The sequence below is a fragment of the Lagopus muta genome, chromosome 1 (assembly GCF_023343835.1).
Source record: "Lagopus muta isolate bLagMut1 chromosome 1, bLagMut1 primary, whole genome shotgun sequence".
NCBI lineage: Eukaryota > Metazoa > Chordata > Aves > Galliformes > Phasianidae > Lagopus > Lagopus muta.
Genome location: NC_064433.1, coordinates 15551892 through 15569132, shown reverse-complemented (window position 1 = coordinate 15569132; position 17241 = coordinate 15551892). Strand labels below are relative to the sequence as shown.

General features: G+C 47.9%; 1 protein-coding gene across 3 annotated transcripts; it reads left to right on the top strand.

Moving 5' to 3' along the window:
• Positions 1-160: 160 nt before the first annotated feature.
• On the top strand, positions 161-16594 carry LOC125685102 (histone H2B 5-like). Of its 3 annotated transcripts, XM_048927914.1 has the most exons (3): positions 161-298; positions 762-937; positions 14689-16594. In XM_048927914.1, exon 3 carries the CDS (start codon positions 14719-14721, stop codon positions 15097-15099), a length of 381 nt encoding a protein of 126 aa, XP_048783871.1. In that variant the 5' UTR covers positions 161-298; positions 762-937; positions 14689-14718; the 3' UTR covers positions 15100-16594. The 3 variants fall into 3 exon arrangements, with proteins under 3 accessions (XP_048783871.1, XP_048783852.1, XP_048783861.1); XM_048927895.1 differs by lacking the exon at positions 762-937; XM_048927904.1 differs by lacking the exons at positions 161-298; positions 762-937 and adding an exon at positions 3627-3684.
• The last annotated feature ends 647 nt before the right edge of the window (positions 16595-17241 follow it).

Below are 17241 nucleotides of genomic sequence, written 5' to 3'. Positions count from 1 at the left end.
GTCCGCCGCCGCCTCCTCTGGCCGCCGTGCCGAGGCCGCGCCGAGCGCCCTGCGCAGCCGCCGCCGTCGCCGCAGCGCCGAGCCGCTCGCCGGGGCCGCGCCGCGCCCCGCCCCCGGCGGCCCGGCGGCGGGAGCCCGCAGAGGCGGGGGCGGGCGGGGCGCAGCCCGGCCTATGGGCGGCCCGCAGCGGTGCAGCGCCGCAGAGCCGGAGCCCCGCAGAGCTCGGCGGCCTTACCCGGCCCCGGTGAGCTGCAGCGCGCCCGGAGCCCGCCCGCGGAGGAGCCCGGACGCCTAGCAGGCAAGGACCTCCGTGCCCGGCCGCGGGGACGGGGCTGAGAATGCTCTTTGTTATGCAGCCTGTGCCGGAACGCGTGTGATAGCGGCGGCCGCTGGCGGAGATGCGCCGTGCCGTACCCGGAGCCCTGCGGCACCTGGGGCCGCGCCGCTGCCAGCCCTGTCCCGGAGCCGCTCGCGGGGCCGGAGCCGCGCCCACGGCGGGCGCAGGACTTAGCCCTCAGCCCTCAGCCCTGTCCCGCTGCAGTGGCCCCGCGGTACCCGCGGCTGGGCCCGCTGTCTTGAGCTCGTACCCAGCAGAGCAGGCTGCGGGGAAGGGTCAGTCCTGCGTGGGTGCATCGCTGTACCGACGCTGTGGGTGCTCGTTAATTGTTTAGTAAGCATAGAGCGCCATACACCATTGCTCATGCATCATCTGTTATATCTGCACTGCTGCTGTTAACGCCGATCTCTTTCGTTGCTTAAAGGGAGAAAGCCTCTTACTTTCCGTCCCGCACGTGTCCCATCCGCTGGCCCGGGGGACGCAGAGCGCATAGCCCAGTGGTCACCATGCAGCTCCGGAGCAGCCCCGTGTGTGGCCTGGCGGTGTACCCGGCGAGGTCCCTGCCCTGGGCACGGCCCGGGGCTGTCTTTATGGCAGCAGGTCAGTGCACGGGGCTGCAGCGGAGCGCATTCCACGCTGCCGTTCTCCCATTTCACGTCATCGCGTGCCCTTTGCTTGTGTCATGTCTTTGTAACTTTCCCTGAGATGAAGGATTTATGAATCAAAACCTGGGGGAGTGGATCTGTGCGGAGGCTGAGTCAGATCACAGAAAATGAGAGCCAGGAGCATGCAGTTGCATGGCACATTTACAAACAGGGCTTCATTCATCTCCATGTGCTGCTCCTGGTGCCGCCAGCACTGCATTGGGTCTCAGGCTGCCTGGGAACACTGTTTGGTCTTCCTGGGGTTTTGCTCTATAACCTCCATAGGATTTCTGTTACAGTGTGTATTTTCCCTGATGAGGTTTTATTACACTGAACGCACACTAATAACAGGAGGAATTTGATCATCTGAATGCAATTCCCACACCCTCCTCTTGGTTCCTATTATTTGATGTGTGAAGGACTGACAGCTCAGGTCCCAGCAGCAATTTTTCCCTCCGTACTGTATGATTTGCTAATTATGAAAACAAAACGAGCCTTCCCCTGAGCGTGTGCCTCTCTTTCCTTCCTATTTCCTTCCTCATCCCGCTAATGATACTCAACTCTTTCGTGGTAATTTGGGAGCTGCAGCAATTTGGATTTGTCTACGGAGGTATTTCTGCAGAAGCCTCCAGATGCAAAGGAAGCAGTCTGCTGCAGGCATGATAGTCTCAGAGCTTTGTTCCTTGGCATGGAGGTGTTAAGTGGGGGGCGTGGTAATCAATGTCATCAGCACTGGAAAGGAGGATAAGTTGTGGTGAAAAAAACACCTATCTTAAAGTTTCAAATGTGAGATCCAAGCAGCAATTTCGGTGACCTCCTGGATTTCTGTCTCAGATGAAAGCAGTAGCCTTGCAGGACGGTGTCACTTTTCATCTCCAGGGCCTTCCCTATTATTCTGCTTGGTTTTATTCCTTCACTTCCAGGGCTGTGCTCCTCACAGTTTCTTATTTTTCCTCTCTGCTGTGCCAGGTCTTTCTTTCTTCTTGCAGCCCTCTGTGTCCCTCTTACCTGACATTATGCTGGTTACTTTACCTGCCTGCCCCCTTCTCTCTGAGAGAAAAGGCTTGAGAGGAGAAAAGCAGTTTTGTGCCATTTTATATGTTCTCTCTTTCTCCCATCTTTTTTACTTCTTCTCCTGGCTTGATTTTTATAATCTGTCTTGCTCTCTCCTTTCTGAAATCTCTATTGAATCATTGAATCATTTGAGTTGGAAGGAACCCTTACAGGTCATCTGGGCCAATCCCCTGCAGTGCACAGGGACACCTACAGCTCAGTCAGGTGCTCAGAGTCCCATCCAGCCTGACCTTGAGTGTCTCCAGGGACTGGGCTTTCACCACATCTCTGGGTAACCTGGCCACTCTCAGATCTCCCTGGAGCCTTCTCTTCTCCAGGCTGAACAGCCCCAGCTCTCAGCCTGTCCTCATAGGAGAGGTGTTCCATCCCTTGGATCATTTTTGTGGCCCTCCTCTGGACGCACTCCAGCAGGTCCATGTCTCTCCTGCACTGAGGACTCCACATGTGAACACGGTACTCCAGGTGAGGTCTCACAGAGCAGAGCAGAGGGGCAGGATCACCTCCCTTGCCCTGCTGGCTGTGTTGCTTTTGATGCAGCTCAGGGTATGGTTGGCTTTCTGGGCTGTGAGGGCACATTGCTGGCTCATGGCCAGCTGTGCTCTATCCTTACATCACTCGGCTTGTGCTGATAGCAGGGGTTGCCATGAACCTCACACTTGGCTTTGTTGAACCCCATGAGGTTCACTTGGGCCTGTTGCTCAAGCCTGTCTAGGTCTCTCTGGATGATGTTCCTCAGGTGTGTTGACCACACCCCACAGCTTGGTGTTGCCAGCAAACGTGCTGAGGGTTACTCAACTCAGTGACGTTGATGAAGATGTTACAGAGCACCAGTGCCAGTGCTGACCCCTGGGGTGCACCACTCATCAGTGATCTCTGTGCGGACACTGAGCCACTGACCACAACTGGGTACAAACTCACAACCAGTCCACTGAAGAGTAGTCCAATCATCAAATCTGTATCCCGTTTAGGAAGAAAGATGTTGCAGGGGCTGTACTCAACCTTCCCCTTAGCACTTTTTTCCCACACTGCTCATTGTCCCACTGTGTCCTTTCTCCTGGCTGACATTTCCATGTGTATAGATGCACCCATCCATACATTTATGAGGACTCCACTCCAGATCTTCCATTCTCCAGCTGAAACAAAGAACTAACTCATGCTGAAGGTCTGATCCTGTCACTTCTCTTTCCCAGCACCCGCAGGTACTGCTCTGTGCCCTTCCTCAGAGACACACTGTCAGGTAGACTGAAGAATTAAGTGTGTGGGAAACGTTCCTAAATTCAGGAAGGAAACTGGGAAAGTAGCTTGTTCAGCCTGCACTGGAGCCTAAGTAACTGATGGTATTTACTTCACATTTCTGAGTTTCATTTTGGTAATGAGAAGTTTATAATTTTAAATAAGGGACACAGCTGTCTATTGCTCAGCACAGAGCAGAGGAGCCGAGGGGAGGCCTGATGGCTGCAGCTCCTCACAGGGAGCGGAGGGGCAGCGCTGAGCTCTGCTCTGTGTGACAGCGGCAGGGCCCGAGGGAACGGCATGGAGCTGCGTCAGGGGAGGGGCGGGAAAAGGGGCTCGGGAAAGGTTGCTGACTAACGGGGCGGTGGGCACGGCTCCGAGCTGCTGGAGTTCAAGGTGCGTTTGGATAACATTCTCAGACGTACGATCTGATTTTGGGGGTGGTCCTTTGTGGAGCCAAGGGTTGGATTCAGTTATACTCATGGGTCCCTTCCAACTCGGGATGTTTGATGATTTAAATTATCTTTTGAATCGTGGTCTGATCCAAAATAGGACCAAAAAATGCTTTTCCTTTCCCTCCCCCAGTTGCCTTGCTTTATGCATTTGTTAAACCGCTCTGCAGCCATTGTGAGAGAAATGTTTTTTCTTCTTTAGGGCCAAGTTCTGTGTGGGGCTGGGATCCTGGCTTGCCTGCTTCTTTTTCTGAAGCCAGAGAGAGAGAAGCAATGTGACTGCAGGATCACAGGTGTGGGTGGGAGGCAGAAGAATAGATGCATTACCCAGAAATGCTATTTTAACCTCAGGGGGTGGAGTTGTTTAGTAATATTTCTCCTTGCCTATCACTGCAGACAGCATCGTTGGAGATTGAGGGCAAGTGTTAGATTTTGCTATTTAAATCGAACTTAATTTTGAAAAATCTGATTTAATAATTAAACTATTTATTTTTTTGTCTTTCAAAAAGAATACTGCTGAGTGGCTGGGGCAAACAGAGCTCCATCCCACGGATCCCACCTTCGCCTCCTGGCAGCTTACCTGACTCATAAAGGGAGTGGGGGATTTTGTGTGCCACCTACATCAGCTCAACATTTCCCTTTGTGGCGAGAGTTAATCACCACTCTTGTCATATTATTTCACCGACCTTCCTGAAGATGTGATCTGTCAGGGGTGATTATTTATCTTTCAGACCATCCTAAAAACTTCTTTAGAATAGGTGTTTTTTTTTCTGAATTCAGCAAAAATACTTAAGTGGTCCAAGGTTTTCTGTGCTCACTGTTAAATGCTGGCAGTGTACTACCTGTACTACTTCAGGACCAGGAAGGGGTTCCATTTGCAGAGGACTCGTCTCTACCACAAGATCTGCCATCTGGACAGGCAAGGTGGGTCAGTGTGTGGAGATCCTTCCCCCAAGTAACCCATGCAGGAGGAAGAAACAGTGGTGCTGCAGCCATGGTGACAAAGGATTTTTTGTTTTGACAGCAAAGACAGTGTTCACAGAATCACAGAATGGCCAGGGTTGGAAGGGATCTCAAGGATCATGAATCTCCAACCCCCCTGCCACATGCAGGGCCACCAACCTCCATGTTTAATGCTAAACCAGGCCCTGGGGGGCCCCATCCAGTCTGGCCTTGAACACCTCCAAGGACGGGGCATCCACAACCTCTCTGGGCAGCCTGTTCCAGTACCTCACCACTCTCTGGGTAAAGAATTTCCCCCTGATGTCCGACCTAAATCTCCCCTCCCTCAACTTAAAACCATTTCCCCTCGTCCTACACATATCAACCCTTTCAAAGAGTTGATTCCCCTCCTGTTTGTAGGCTCCCTTTAGGTATTGAAAGGCTGCAATGAGGTCACCCTGCAGCCTTCTTTTCTCCAGGCTGAACAAGCCCAGCTCCCTCAGCCTGTCCTCATATGGGAGCTGCTCCAGTCCCCTGATCATCTTTGTGGCCCTTCTCTGGACCCTCTCCAACAGCTCCCTGTCTTTTTTGTACTGCGAGCTCCACACTTGGACACAGTATTCCAGATGGGGCCTCACAAGAGCAGAGTAGAGGGGGACAATCACCTCCCTGTCCCTGCTGGCCACCCCTCTTTTGATGGACCCCAGGATACCATTTGCCCTCCGAGCCACAAGAGCACACTGCTGGTTCATGTTAAGTTTTTCATCTATCAGGACCCCCAGGTCCTTCTCCACAGAGCTGCTTTCAAGGATCACTCCTTCCAGCCTGTATGGATGCCTGGGATTCCTCCGGCCCAGGTGCAAAACTTTGCACTTTGCCGTGTTGAAGCTCATCAGGTTCACTGGGCCCACCTTTCTAGCCTCTGTTCATATCAGACCAAAAGCAAAAGTTAGGAAAAATGGGCACATCAAATTGCTCTTTGTGACCTGGTTGTGTAACCTCTTTAGCTCTTTCACTTGCAGGTGAAGAGATTATATGTAATAGGCTGGTATTTGTCAATCAGAAAATACTGCACAAATGAAGGTGTATGGATAGCAATAAGAACAAAAAGCAAAGGTGGCAATACAATGAATGTCTGTGGAGGAGGCAATGGAAGAAAGGATGGGGGAAATGAAAATGGACCTTCAGCAAGGTTACACTGTGTTACATAGAGGATATGAATTGCTGTAGAAGGTGAGAGGAAGCTTGAGCAGAAAACGTGATATTTCTGCTAAAGAAATTTCTGTTATGAGGTTCAGGAGCCAGAGAAGGAATGAGTTGAGACCCCTCTGAAATTTAACGCTTAAAGAAGAATCTCAGTGATTCTCAGAAAGAAAAAAAACAAACATCTGATGATCCATTTTTCTGGCTAATGGGCCAGAGAAAGAATTTCATGTGAGTCTCCGTATTCCTCTGTCTCAAGGTCAGCCAGAATCGAGAAACAGGGTACCAAAAAGAGGGAACAGTTGAGAAACACGGCTGAAGAAAGGGTAAAGATGTTGCTAAAACATCAGCAGAGAGGGAGGGTTGGTACCTTGTCCTCTCTGGAACCAGAAAAATGCTCAGGATTCATGTGGGATGCTGCAAGGCAAGAGTCAGGATCCTGGGATAGGGAACACCAGAGCATCCCATTGGGAGTGAACTATCTGACCATTCCCAGTATAAATAAGTTTAGTTCCATTCTTGATGTGTCTGCATCTTAAATGCACTGTAAATACAGGAGCTCTGTCCTGGAGATAGGAATGCTGCAGCTGTCCCACCCTTCCTGTCCTCTCCCACACCAAAATTAATTCCTCTGTTCTATTCTTCTGTGTGCCTGTGGGTCCTCAGTCCAGCCTGCTAAACAACGAGGGCAGAACACAAGGTGAGGGCTTGGGCAGATTCCATAAGCATGTGGCTCTTGGATCTAGGACATCAGTGAGCTCTATGGGGGGAGTGCTGAGAGGGGCAGCAGCAGTGAGGAGGCAGAGCAAGGGGCGAGCACCTCATCTAGGGGAGAAACAGCTTAGGAAACTGAAGGCGTGGGAGCCTCGAGGAAAATGAGCGTAGGAGGATGAAGCCATGGATGGCTAAAAATAACAGTATGGTACAGATAATGTGACATTTTACACAGACTGTGCTTGACAACCCTTTTGTGTTTTGAAAAGCAAGTCTTACCTTTAGGCATTCTAATTGCTACCTACCAGCAAGGACCGCTGGCATTTGGGGCTGTCACTTTGTCCACCAGCCCTCTTCTCTTCAGTGCTGATCTAGTGGTTGTCACCAAGTCTGCAGCAGAGAGCTCTTTGTGCTGCAGCCTGATGTAAATATTGACTTATCCCTAATTATGCTTTGATTTCTTTGGAGGGTGATTGCTTTTTTCAGCTGGTAGTGGCTAGCACGTGTACTCCTTTTGACAGTGATGCTAGTCTCAGTGTTAGAGCTGGATTAAAACACCACTTAGAACTCCATTTGCAGGCAGGCTGTGGAGTGTGGAATTTGGGTGTGAGCTGACCTGAAATGCATTTTTCCAGTGTTTCTGGGGAAGTGCAAGCCCTTCAGCCCCATGGCTGCTCAGTCAAAACAGAGTGTCAGCCTTGGTGCCCATATCATGTGTTGAATGGGAACAAGTGGTTGCAGACTTCTCCAAAACTCTGGGCCTCTACAATGGGTGGGAAAGAAAGGAGGAAGGGACAATAACAAAAATAACAAAGAAAGAAGAAAGCAAGGTGAAAGGCTTCTCTGCTTTTTGATGGCAGCCCAGTAGCCTGGCAGTATGGAGCAGAAGGAAATTGCTTGGTTAATGCAGAGTAGCTGCTTACTACTCTGTCAGAGCCATATCCTAGGGATCCTTTCCAAAGAAATCAGATTTGAACTATCAACATGGGTTGACAGTGATAGGACAAGGGGGAATGGTTTTAAACTGAGACAGGGGAGGTTTAGGTCAGATATTAGTAGGAAGTTTTTCACTCAGAGAGTGGTGACACACTGGAACAGGTTGCCCAGGGAGGCTGTGGATGCCCCATCCCTGGAGGCATTCAAGGCCAGGCTGGATGTGGCTCTGGGCAGCCTGGTCTGCTGGTTGGCAACCTGCACACAGCAGGGGGTTGAAACTAGATGATCACTGTGGTCCTTTTCAACCCAGGCCTTTCTATGATACTATGGTATGATTCAAAGATATAGACTTCTTAATTTCTCCTCTCTTCTCCCTCCATCTCACACCACTTTCAGGTAAAGTTTTCCATATCTCATCTCCAGCATGAAACTATTTGTGAACATTTTGAAACAGTTTATGGTCAGTTCTTATTGCAGGGTTTAACTTAAACAATTCTTTTGTCCTTCATTTTCACCCTGCTGTGTTCCTGGAGAGCAGCCAGCTCCCTCTGAGTGCCATTTGCTGCACTGTGCAAGTCGTGCTCTCCTCATCCCCTGCCCTAGGAGAGGCTGTCCCTGTCCCTGCAGCTGTGACCTCCAGTGCTCTACGACTGGGGGCTGCAGTAATGCGATCTGCTGGTTGCAGCAGAAAGGTGTCAGCAGCCTTGGGCTGCGTTGCTGGTCTGTTCCTGCCTGCTGGGAGCTCTGGGGAAGGATGTTAGTCTTCCTTTCCCTGCAGTGACAGTCACACATCTTCCTTTTACAGTGAAATTGCTGTAAATTGCCCAATTTGTTATTAATGTACACATAGCAGTGTTTTGAGTACCTTGCAAGAATGAAATCTGACATGTGTAGCTTGTGGCATGACAGACCACTTTCAAATGTACCTGTTTGGTTTACAGATTCAATGCTCGATGTCTGCATTTGCACATTGCACTCCTGGACTCCTGTGTTTTACATTGATGATAAAGCAGCTTTCACATATTCCTGACTTTTTCATTAATTACATGCTTTCCAATATTATTTTTTCAATCATTTTCAGGAAATGCTGAAATGTGGAGGTGCAGGCACAGTAACTGCAGGACTATAATTGAACTTGGAGGCTCTCATTTGGAAGCAATGTGGGTCATGATTGATTACAGCTGCACAAAGCACACCCTTGCTCAGCTGCATCTCTGCACATAGAGGAGAGTTTGTGATACTTGCTGTTCTGTTGAGCATAGACTTGTATACATGGCACAAAGGTTCACAAAAAGGTTTCGTCTGTGCCAGAGGAGACTGGTAGTACTTCTGTTTTGATGTGCCCACCATTCTTAAAACGTTCATGACTTTACATGTTATTGCCAGTCAGGGAACATTTTGGAGCATGATCCCTGCTCTAGTGCCTTTCTGCTACGTGGGTTATCTGTAGAAATGGAGAGGTCACACAAAACTCCTGACACCTGGCAGTGGGTGATGGAGGAGGAGGAGGTGCCTCATACATCTGCACTGGTTCTCACCTCGCTCCTGCAGTCACTCAGGTGGCTGTTGCTTACGGAAAGGATTTGTGGAAGAAGAGGCAAATCCCAGTAACTATGAAATTTGTAAAGGATGCTTGTGCTGAAGTTTATGTTGTGTTAATATTTTGACTTGCTGATAAACGCAAGGGATGAAGGTGAGCCTGGTTGTGTTCTCTCTTGGAGGTTCTAGTACTGAGGGTGTGGAGGATGGTTGTGATAATACATACTTCTCTTAAACCATGGCTCTTTAAGAAAGAGAGAAAGCTGACTGGAGCATAATTGTAGCAGATGACAGTACGAGATATACTCCTGTAAACTTTTAGAGGGTATTGATCTATCAAAATTATAATTTCTCCTTTTTGTATTTGTTAGGACCTATTTTCAAGAGTGTAGAATGGAGAGATGCCAGAGCAGGTAGCTATCAAGTGATCTTTGGACGAGCAGATAAAAGTCACATTAAATAGCTTTTTTAAGTACCCACATATTTATTTGCAGCAACAAAACCCTGATAAAACACAGAGTCTGATTTTTGCTAAGTACTGAACCTCCAGCATTCCAGTGGAAATCAATGCTGTCTGCTGGTGCTGAGCATCTCTAAATATTGTACTTGTGGTTTCAGGCACAGGTTAAACCCCCACTGACTTCAGGCACTCTCAGAGTAACAAGAGCAATATTTAACCTCCTGACAGCCATTCTTCTTGCAGTCCTGTGTCCCTCTGCTGCTCTGCTTGGTTCATGAATAAGATTTTCTTTTCTTTAGAAATTCAGTATATGTTCCCTGCAGACAGCTCTGATCTATGGTCCTGCTCTATACTTGGTGCATAAGCATCTCTGATGTTCCCACAGTCCTGAGAAGTAATTGGAGCTTCGGTAGAGGTAGCACAAGAAATTACAGCTGTTGCTGGTGTTCAGAAATGTGTTTTCTAAAATTGTAAATGGAAATGCCTGCAAAGAAAAGCAAAGCATAGGTTACTGTAAGGAGGTTCCTGGACGGAAGTCCCAGGTAATGCGTTACCACAAGCAATGATGAGGAGCAGTCACAGGGTTAGGATGCCAGTGTATCTCTGTTACTCTGCTTGTGTTTCTTCTAAAGCTGTGGGTCACTTGGAACGTAGTGCACCTGTGTGTGGGAGTGAGCTGTAGCATTTCTTTAAATATGATGGAGGAGGGGGAGAGCTTCAGTTTTAACAGATTTTCATGGTCCAATATGTAACCATGAATCCAAATTTGGATTAAACATTTAGCCATTGAAATGATTACTTTACAGGAACAACCAAATAAAACACAGCAGAGCATGTGGGATTGGGGACGGGCACTATTATTGATATGGGAATCCTGAAATCTGCTCTTTGGCCCTCCACCTTCAGAAAAAAAATCAGCTCAGATTAATCTACCTTATTCTAGGAAACTGTTTTCCTCATTACTTCAGAAGAAAGCAAGCGTTACCTCATGATCACATGCCACACAACATGCCAAGAGAAAAATTCTTCCCAGTCCAAAACATGACTACCAGTTTTTACACATGAGGAAGCGTCACCAGCGTCTCACCATGACTCACCTCACTTCTGATCTGTTTTGCTACCTAGGCAGAGCTTGCTACCAAATAACCATAAACTACGTGCCTGTTTTCTCAGGTATCAACTCTTAACGACACAGCTGGAGGAGAGGGTTCTCGTTTAATAACCGTGAGGTACATTGCAATCCATTGTAAAAGGGAGGGGATCTGCCCTTTGCAGAAATGTGCTCCAGTAACAGTCATCTGCTGACATCTGGTAACTTGTTAACTGCATTTGACAGATCTGTCTGCACTCATACAAACATTTCTGAGCAGATGAAGCCTGATGAAACTTTTCTGCAGAACATTCTGATATTTGTTGCCCTTCTTTGTGTTTGAGAGTAAAACCGACAGCAGTAGCAAATTTCAGGTTTCTTGATGTGTGGGATTAAAGCCAAGTTTTCTTGATTTTATATCATGAGAGAAACTAAAAAATGGGACAATGATTGACCGGAACTAAGAAAGCTTTCATATGTAAGGGGCAGAGTAAAGAGCAGGATCCTCTTGGCTCTTATTTATTAGAACAAGGATTAAAATAGATCATCAGAGGATCACCAAGTATCAGAAGAGTACCAGATGTCAGAAAGATGAGAGCTTCAGGTTTTCCTACAAATATTCTTTTTTTTTTTCATCAAAACATCCCAAGAACAAAGTACCAAGATAGAAGTGTAGTCCTTGTGGCTGTTAGTAAATTACAGCAAGGGGGCAGTGTGGCGGGCGTGAGGATTTACAGCAGATGCCACGAAGCTCATCTCAGCAGGGACAGATTCTGTGAGAGAAAAGGAGGAAAAATGTGAGTGCTGTTTCCACCTCTGCATGAGGAGAGGTCCTAAAGGCCAAAGAATGGTCCAGCCCTTGTCATCCTTGCACACCACTGGTACTAACTTGGTGCTGATTTTATGGCAGCAACCCCAAAAATAAAAAAGAATTGCTGAGGGAGTCTCTCTTCCAGTCTGGCTGTCAGTGTATCAGGCATAGGAAAGATGCAGGCAGCATCAGGCTTCATATGGGATTTCTCAGCAGGACTCTTCAGATCAGAGAGGCTGCAGTGATTCATCTCTTTGAATATGTTTTCAACTCTTTTTCCTTTTAATGATGCTGAGGAAAGGGGTGTTGAGGCAAAGGTGTATCTGTCACTTCCTACCACTCTGCTCCCTAGCAGCAGGCAGGCTGCTGCTTACAGCATAGGACTGCTGGAAGAAATACTGCAGTGGTTTTGTTGTTTTTCTGAGGAAGGGAAACAAATGCCAACAATGGTAACTGATTGACTCACAGCATAGAAAGTAAAGGAAAAACATTCCAGAAGATTTTCCTCAGAAGCCTGAATCCTTTTAAATCTCACCTTGATGATTCCAAGTGCCTCTTCTTGCATGGCCATATCCTGCTTCCCAAAGACCTGGAGTGCCTGGAGACCAGTGTCATCACCCCTCACCAGGAGTGCTTGTAGGGGTGCTGTTAGCTGCAGCATCCCATGGGAAATGGCCATCTGGGGGAGCACAACTTCTAAAGCCTGTTCTGGGTACCCGGCTTCAGTCTCCAGCAGCCACAGAATGGCTGAGGCTGGAGGCACTTTTGGAGATTGTCTAGTGCAGCTCCACCAGGACCAGCTGCTGCTGGCTGCCCAGGACTGGATCCAGCTGGGTTCTGTGTGTCCCCAAGGGTGAAGACCCCACAGCCTCTCCGATCAAGGGGTCAGCCACACTCCATGTAAAAAAGCCAGACATCATGGCAATGCTTCTAAATGCAAAATAATAGATGTTGGTCTCTTCAGGTTTTCTTTTTGTTCTTTTTTCTTTTCCTAAGAAAGGAAAGAAATGTGATTGTTGGTTTTTTTTCCTAAGGTAGGTAATGTTTGCTCAGCAGACTGTCCTCAGTGGGATAATCCCACTAATTTCACCTCTGTAGCAAGGCAGTACCTGTCTGTGTGGCAGAAAAATAGCGGTGTCACCAGAGTTCTAGGTGGTACTGTGGGCCATTATTGACATGATTTATTTAGCACTTAGCAACCTCAATCAGGCCCTTTGTACTGGGCATCATCCCAGCAAACTGGAAGGCAGGAAGCCAGTTCCCAAAGAAGGTATTATTTAGCTGTTAAACTGTATGCTACAAAGAAATAGGTGGGGAAAAGCAAGGACACTGAAGCATTTGTGCTAATCTCTGAGCTTTAGCATCTTTACTCCCCTCATCACAGCTATAAATGGGAGAAAACTGAGATCCTGGCTGCACTACCCAAGGGCTTCAATGAGTTGAACAGCTGAAACTGTCCTGTAAGCATAAGAAACAGTCACGTCCATTTTTCAGTTGCAGTGTTTTTTCAGTTAGGGAATTAGCCCAAGAGAAAATGAAGAAAGTGCACAGTTATTTCTTGTCTTGGAAAAATGCCTTTCCCTTAAAAAGACTTATCTTCAAGTCTGCAAACAAGAACAGTAGGGGTTTTCTTCTCTTGAATGTTGCTTCTCAAGTAGAGGAAGAAAGGAAGAAAAATGTTGTTGTCACCAAAGGAGGAAAACACAATATCTGAGTGAACAGGTGTCAGAGTTTTGAGGTGCGTTCTGTATTTTGGTCAATCTAGAATTTACCCATCCAAATAACTCCACTGAGAAAAACACCAGAAAGGAATTTAGAAGGGTGGGAGAATCAAGCAGATAGATTGGTGAAAATCTTTGCAGGTTTTATAGAAAGGTAAGAAGTTGTTCTGGATGGGCATGCCTGGTTACCCCACATCCTTCTACATGTTTGAGTGACCTGGTCTGGCGGGAGGTGTCTCCACCACAGAGTGGAAATAGATGGTCTTTAAGATTGCTTCCAGCCCAAGCTATTCTATGATATCCACATGTGCCATTGATTCTCCTTGATTCTCCAGCCTTGATTCTCCTTTTTTTCCTCTTGTCTCTCTTGGCCAACTGACTGGCATCCATAGGTTGTCTTCGAGGGAGGTGCAGCCTCAGCAGGAGGCAGGAGACTGCAGAGCCATGAAAGACCAAGCCCTGGGGCGATGCTGGAAGCTGATCCTCCAGCATCCAGAGCCTGCAGGAGATTTGTCTTCCAAGGGAGCACTCAAACACAAAACCTTTGTAATAAGAGACCAGGCTGCAGCACAGTTATTCCCTTGACCCACAATAAAACACATGTAAATTTGTAGTGTAGAGGAGGCATCCACTTTTATGACCTGTTTACATACTGCCCTTTTGCTACAGCACTCTTTGACGACAACAAGCAGCTAAAGGTTGAGGCTCTGCAAGCTGTGGTGGAATTAATTAAAGCTCAGAGAGAGAATCCAACATCTTAGACGTAGGCTGGCCAACAGAGGCCTGCTCCCCACAAAGCAGAAAGCCCCAAATAGCCAGAAATGAACATTTGTGAACATTGCCTCAATCAACATGTAGCCCAAAAGCATTTTGTTTCCTCCTATCTGCATTCCTGCTTCTCTGTCACATGATTCCTGACATCTCCTTTGAGTTTCTCTAGTTCTTTACATTTTTACTAAATTTCATGCTGAGAGATTCCAGTGCTTCAGCTGGTTACCTTAAAACTATGTTATTTTTATGCTCCTTTATAATACGTGATTTAAAACAGTAGCCACATAAATATGGGCACTCTCAAACTTTTGTGGACGTGCCAAACAAAAAGTTCTGTTGGAGTTTGTAGTAGCTGTACAAAATAAACAGCCTCATAAAAAGTTGGCTGCAGTGATATCATCCAAGTGCCTCCAGCATGTTCCAGAAAGACTGAATTTAATCCATGCTGCAGTTAATGCTTTATTTGGAACTTTGGTGTCCCTCTCAGAAATATGTCCATCCCCAGCCCATCTTTACTAAGCAGATGCCAGCTGGGTCTGGGTTCAGCAGTGTTGACAAGGCCAGTATCATGGGGATTTAAACAGAAAACAACACAAAAATAATCATAAACCAGTGTGGTTCCCAGTGGCAGTTCAAAAACACTTGGATGGGGTCGTGGGGTGGTTGTCTCAGATTTGGAGATGGCACTGATGCATCTTTCAGTAGAACTATACCATAGGAGAATAAAAATGAATGTGATTTTTTGTGTTCTTTCCGAGCAGCTTCAAGAACCAGAAAAAAGAGCTCTCAGGATGCCAGAGCCAGCAAAGTCCACTTCTGCCCCTAAAAAGGGCTCCAAGAAAGCCGTGACAAAGACGCAGAAGAAGGGCGATAAGAAGCGACACAAGAGCAGGAAAGAGAGCTACTCCATCTACGTCTACAAGGTGCTAAAGCAGGTCCACCCCGACACCGGCATCTCCTCCAAGGCCATGGGCATCATGAACTCCTTTGTCAACGACATCTTTGAGCGCATCGCGGGTGAGGCCTCGCGCCTGGCGCACTACAACAAGCGCTCCACCATCACCTCGCGGGAGATCCAGACAGCCGTGCGCCTGCTGCTGCCCGGAGAGCTGGCCAAGCACGCCGTCTCCGAGGGCACCAAGGCCGTCACCAAGTACACCAGCTCCAAGTAGCCCGGCGCTTCTTCTCCGGTGGGCCCATTGAGCACAGCACAGGTAGGCAGCTATGGTTTGGATGAAAGTCACAGCTATTCTCCATGGCGGTGGACAGACTTGGGATGGGCGTTAGGAGCTGGCTAGTAGAAGATGAGGCAGCGAACCGGATGCTGGCTTCTTTTCATTGTGAATTCAGGATGTGCTACGGGTTCTGCACGCTGCACATCAGGCGACGCTGGTGGAGGAGGCCTCTGCTTTCACATCTCATCTGAAGGGACTGGCTGCAGCATATCCAAATTCTCCTTTGTGCTTGAAAAACATGCATGTGTGGTGCTGGCCATGATGGCTGGCTGCTCCAGAGATATTGCCTCTGAAGTCTTCCTGTCTGCTTTCATACAGTCGTCCAAGATGGGCACCAAGAAGACTGCACTGCATCCACTCTGTGATAGTCAGGATCCATCCTGTTGTACAGCAAAACAGCCTACCTGTACAGGTGAAGCTGACATCAGCCACAGCAACCACCAGGCACAGTCCATAGACTAAAATCTGTACTGATCCAGCAGAGATCTTGCTTGGCAATGGTGTGCAAGGCCTCTGTTAAAGATGCTGTGATAATGCCATGTGCTGTCCCTCCTTGCTGCTCCTGAGGGAGGAGAAGCGAGCGGGCTGGTGGCACAGGCATGTGTGGCCTTACCCACCAAGATGCCAGAGCCACCAGCTGGCTCTCAGCTTGTGCCAAAGCATCTGGACCAACAAGGGCAATGGTGGAACCCGGTCATTGCCTCCTCCAGCTGCTGCTTTGCCAATTCTGAGACATACTTCAGTGTGCAAGACATTGCTAATGCTGCTTCTTCTTGGAGACTTTTTTCTGCCTGTGTGCTCTCTTCTGCCGTGTTCACTGTAAGGATGGACAAGTGGGTGCTGTCCAAGGGGCTGTGGGCAGCTCACCTTGCCCCTGCCTTCCCTGCTTCGCTCATTTGCTGGCAAGCGAAACAAAGTCAGGGCTGGGTGAATAGGTAGGGACTCTTAAAATATCACTGCATCCCACTAGTATTTCACAAATTAAATCATTCCAAGCTACTTCAGATATTCCCCATGACTTCTCAAGATCTACAGTAAGGTGAGCAATAATAAAATCCCCATAAAGCCATAGATATTAGTGGAGGAATGTCTCAGTTACAAGTTTAGCATGCCTGAACTGCTGGGTAACAGATAAGGAGCATGTGTAGAAATGGTGTGAAGTTGAAGCTTCCTACTCAGAACACAAAATTAGCCAACACTGAAAAAAGTCAAAATTTCTGGTAGGCTTTAGCACTTTCAGATCAAAAAGATTCATGCCTAAATTGCTTTTTGCAATTTATTCTGTAAATAAAAAGAGCAGCAAAGACACAGCATCCAGAACTAATGCAGGTGCTGTCCAAAATTCATTGCTGATAACAGGACAAATTCCTACCCCTAAATAACAGACTTGTGGTACATCTCTCGTTTTCCACTACTTTTTATCTCCATCTTTTTTCTTTTCCCTTTGAGAATGATGGGGACCCTTGTTGTGTCGTTTTTGAAGATGCAGAATTCTGCATGTCTGGAAGATTCAGTCACTTCCTGGCTTATAAGGATGTTGCAGAATCCAGTTGGCCTGAGCAAGGGGCTGTTTGTGGCCGTGCCACTGAGAGCACTTCAGAAACCTGGGAGTAAGGTGAGCTCCCACATGGTCACTGTGCAGGAGCTAAGGACAGGTGGCAGCCTACTGCAGCTTGGGGTTTGAGCACCCCACACCCAAAAATAGGCTCTCCTGCTGTGCTTTGCTCAGTGGCAGGACACTGGAGGGTTTTCAGCCACATTTCATACAGTAATTCCAGCAGGAATCACTAGCAATGTCTTTCAGAAAGCACGAGCTGTGTCTCTAGACTCCAGCATCCACAGCAAGCAGCTCCCAGCAGCAGCAGCTGTATTTGGCAGCAGAAATCTGTCGCCAACCTCAACCATTTCCTCATGGCACTTTGGAAGAAACAGCTTAGCACCTCCTTTGGTTTTCCAATTAAATAGTCAAAATCAGATACCAAAGATGAAAAAGTACCTGCACTGTCGTACCTGCACTATTGAACCACTGTCACTGCCCCCTGTCCCAGCAGAAGTCAGAAAGCAGGGGTTGCAGGGGGG

Bases quoted from the DNA above. Each gene is read 5' to 3' on its own strand.
- LOC125685102 (XM_048927895.1), top strand. From the start codon at position 14,719: ATGCCAGAGCCAGCAAAGTCCACTTCTGCCCCTAAAAAGGGCTCCAAG.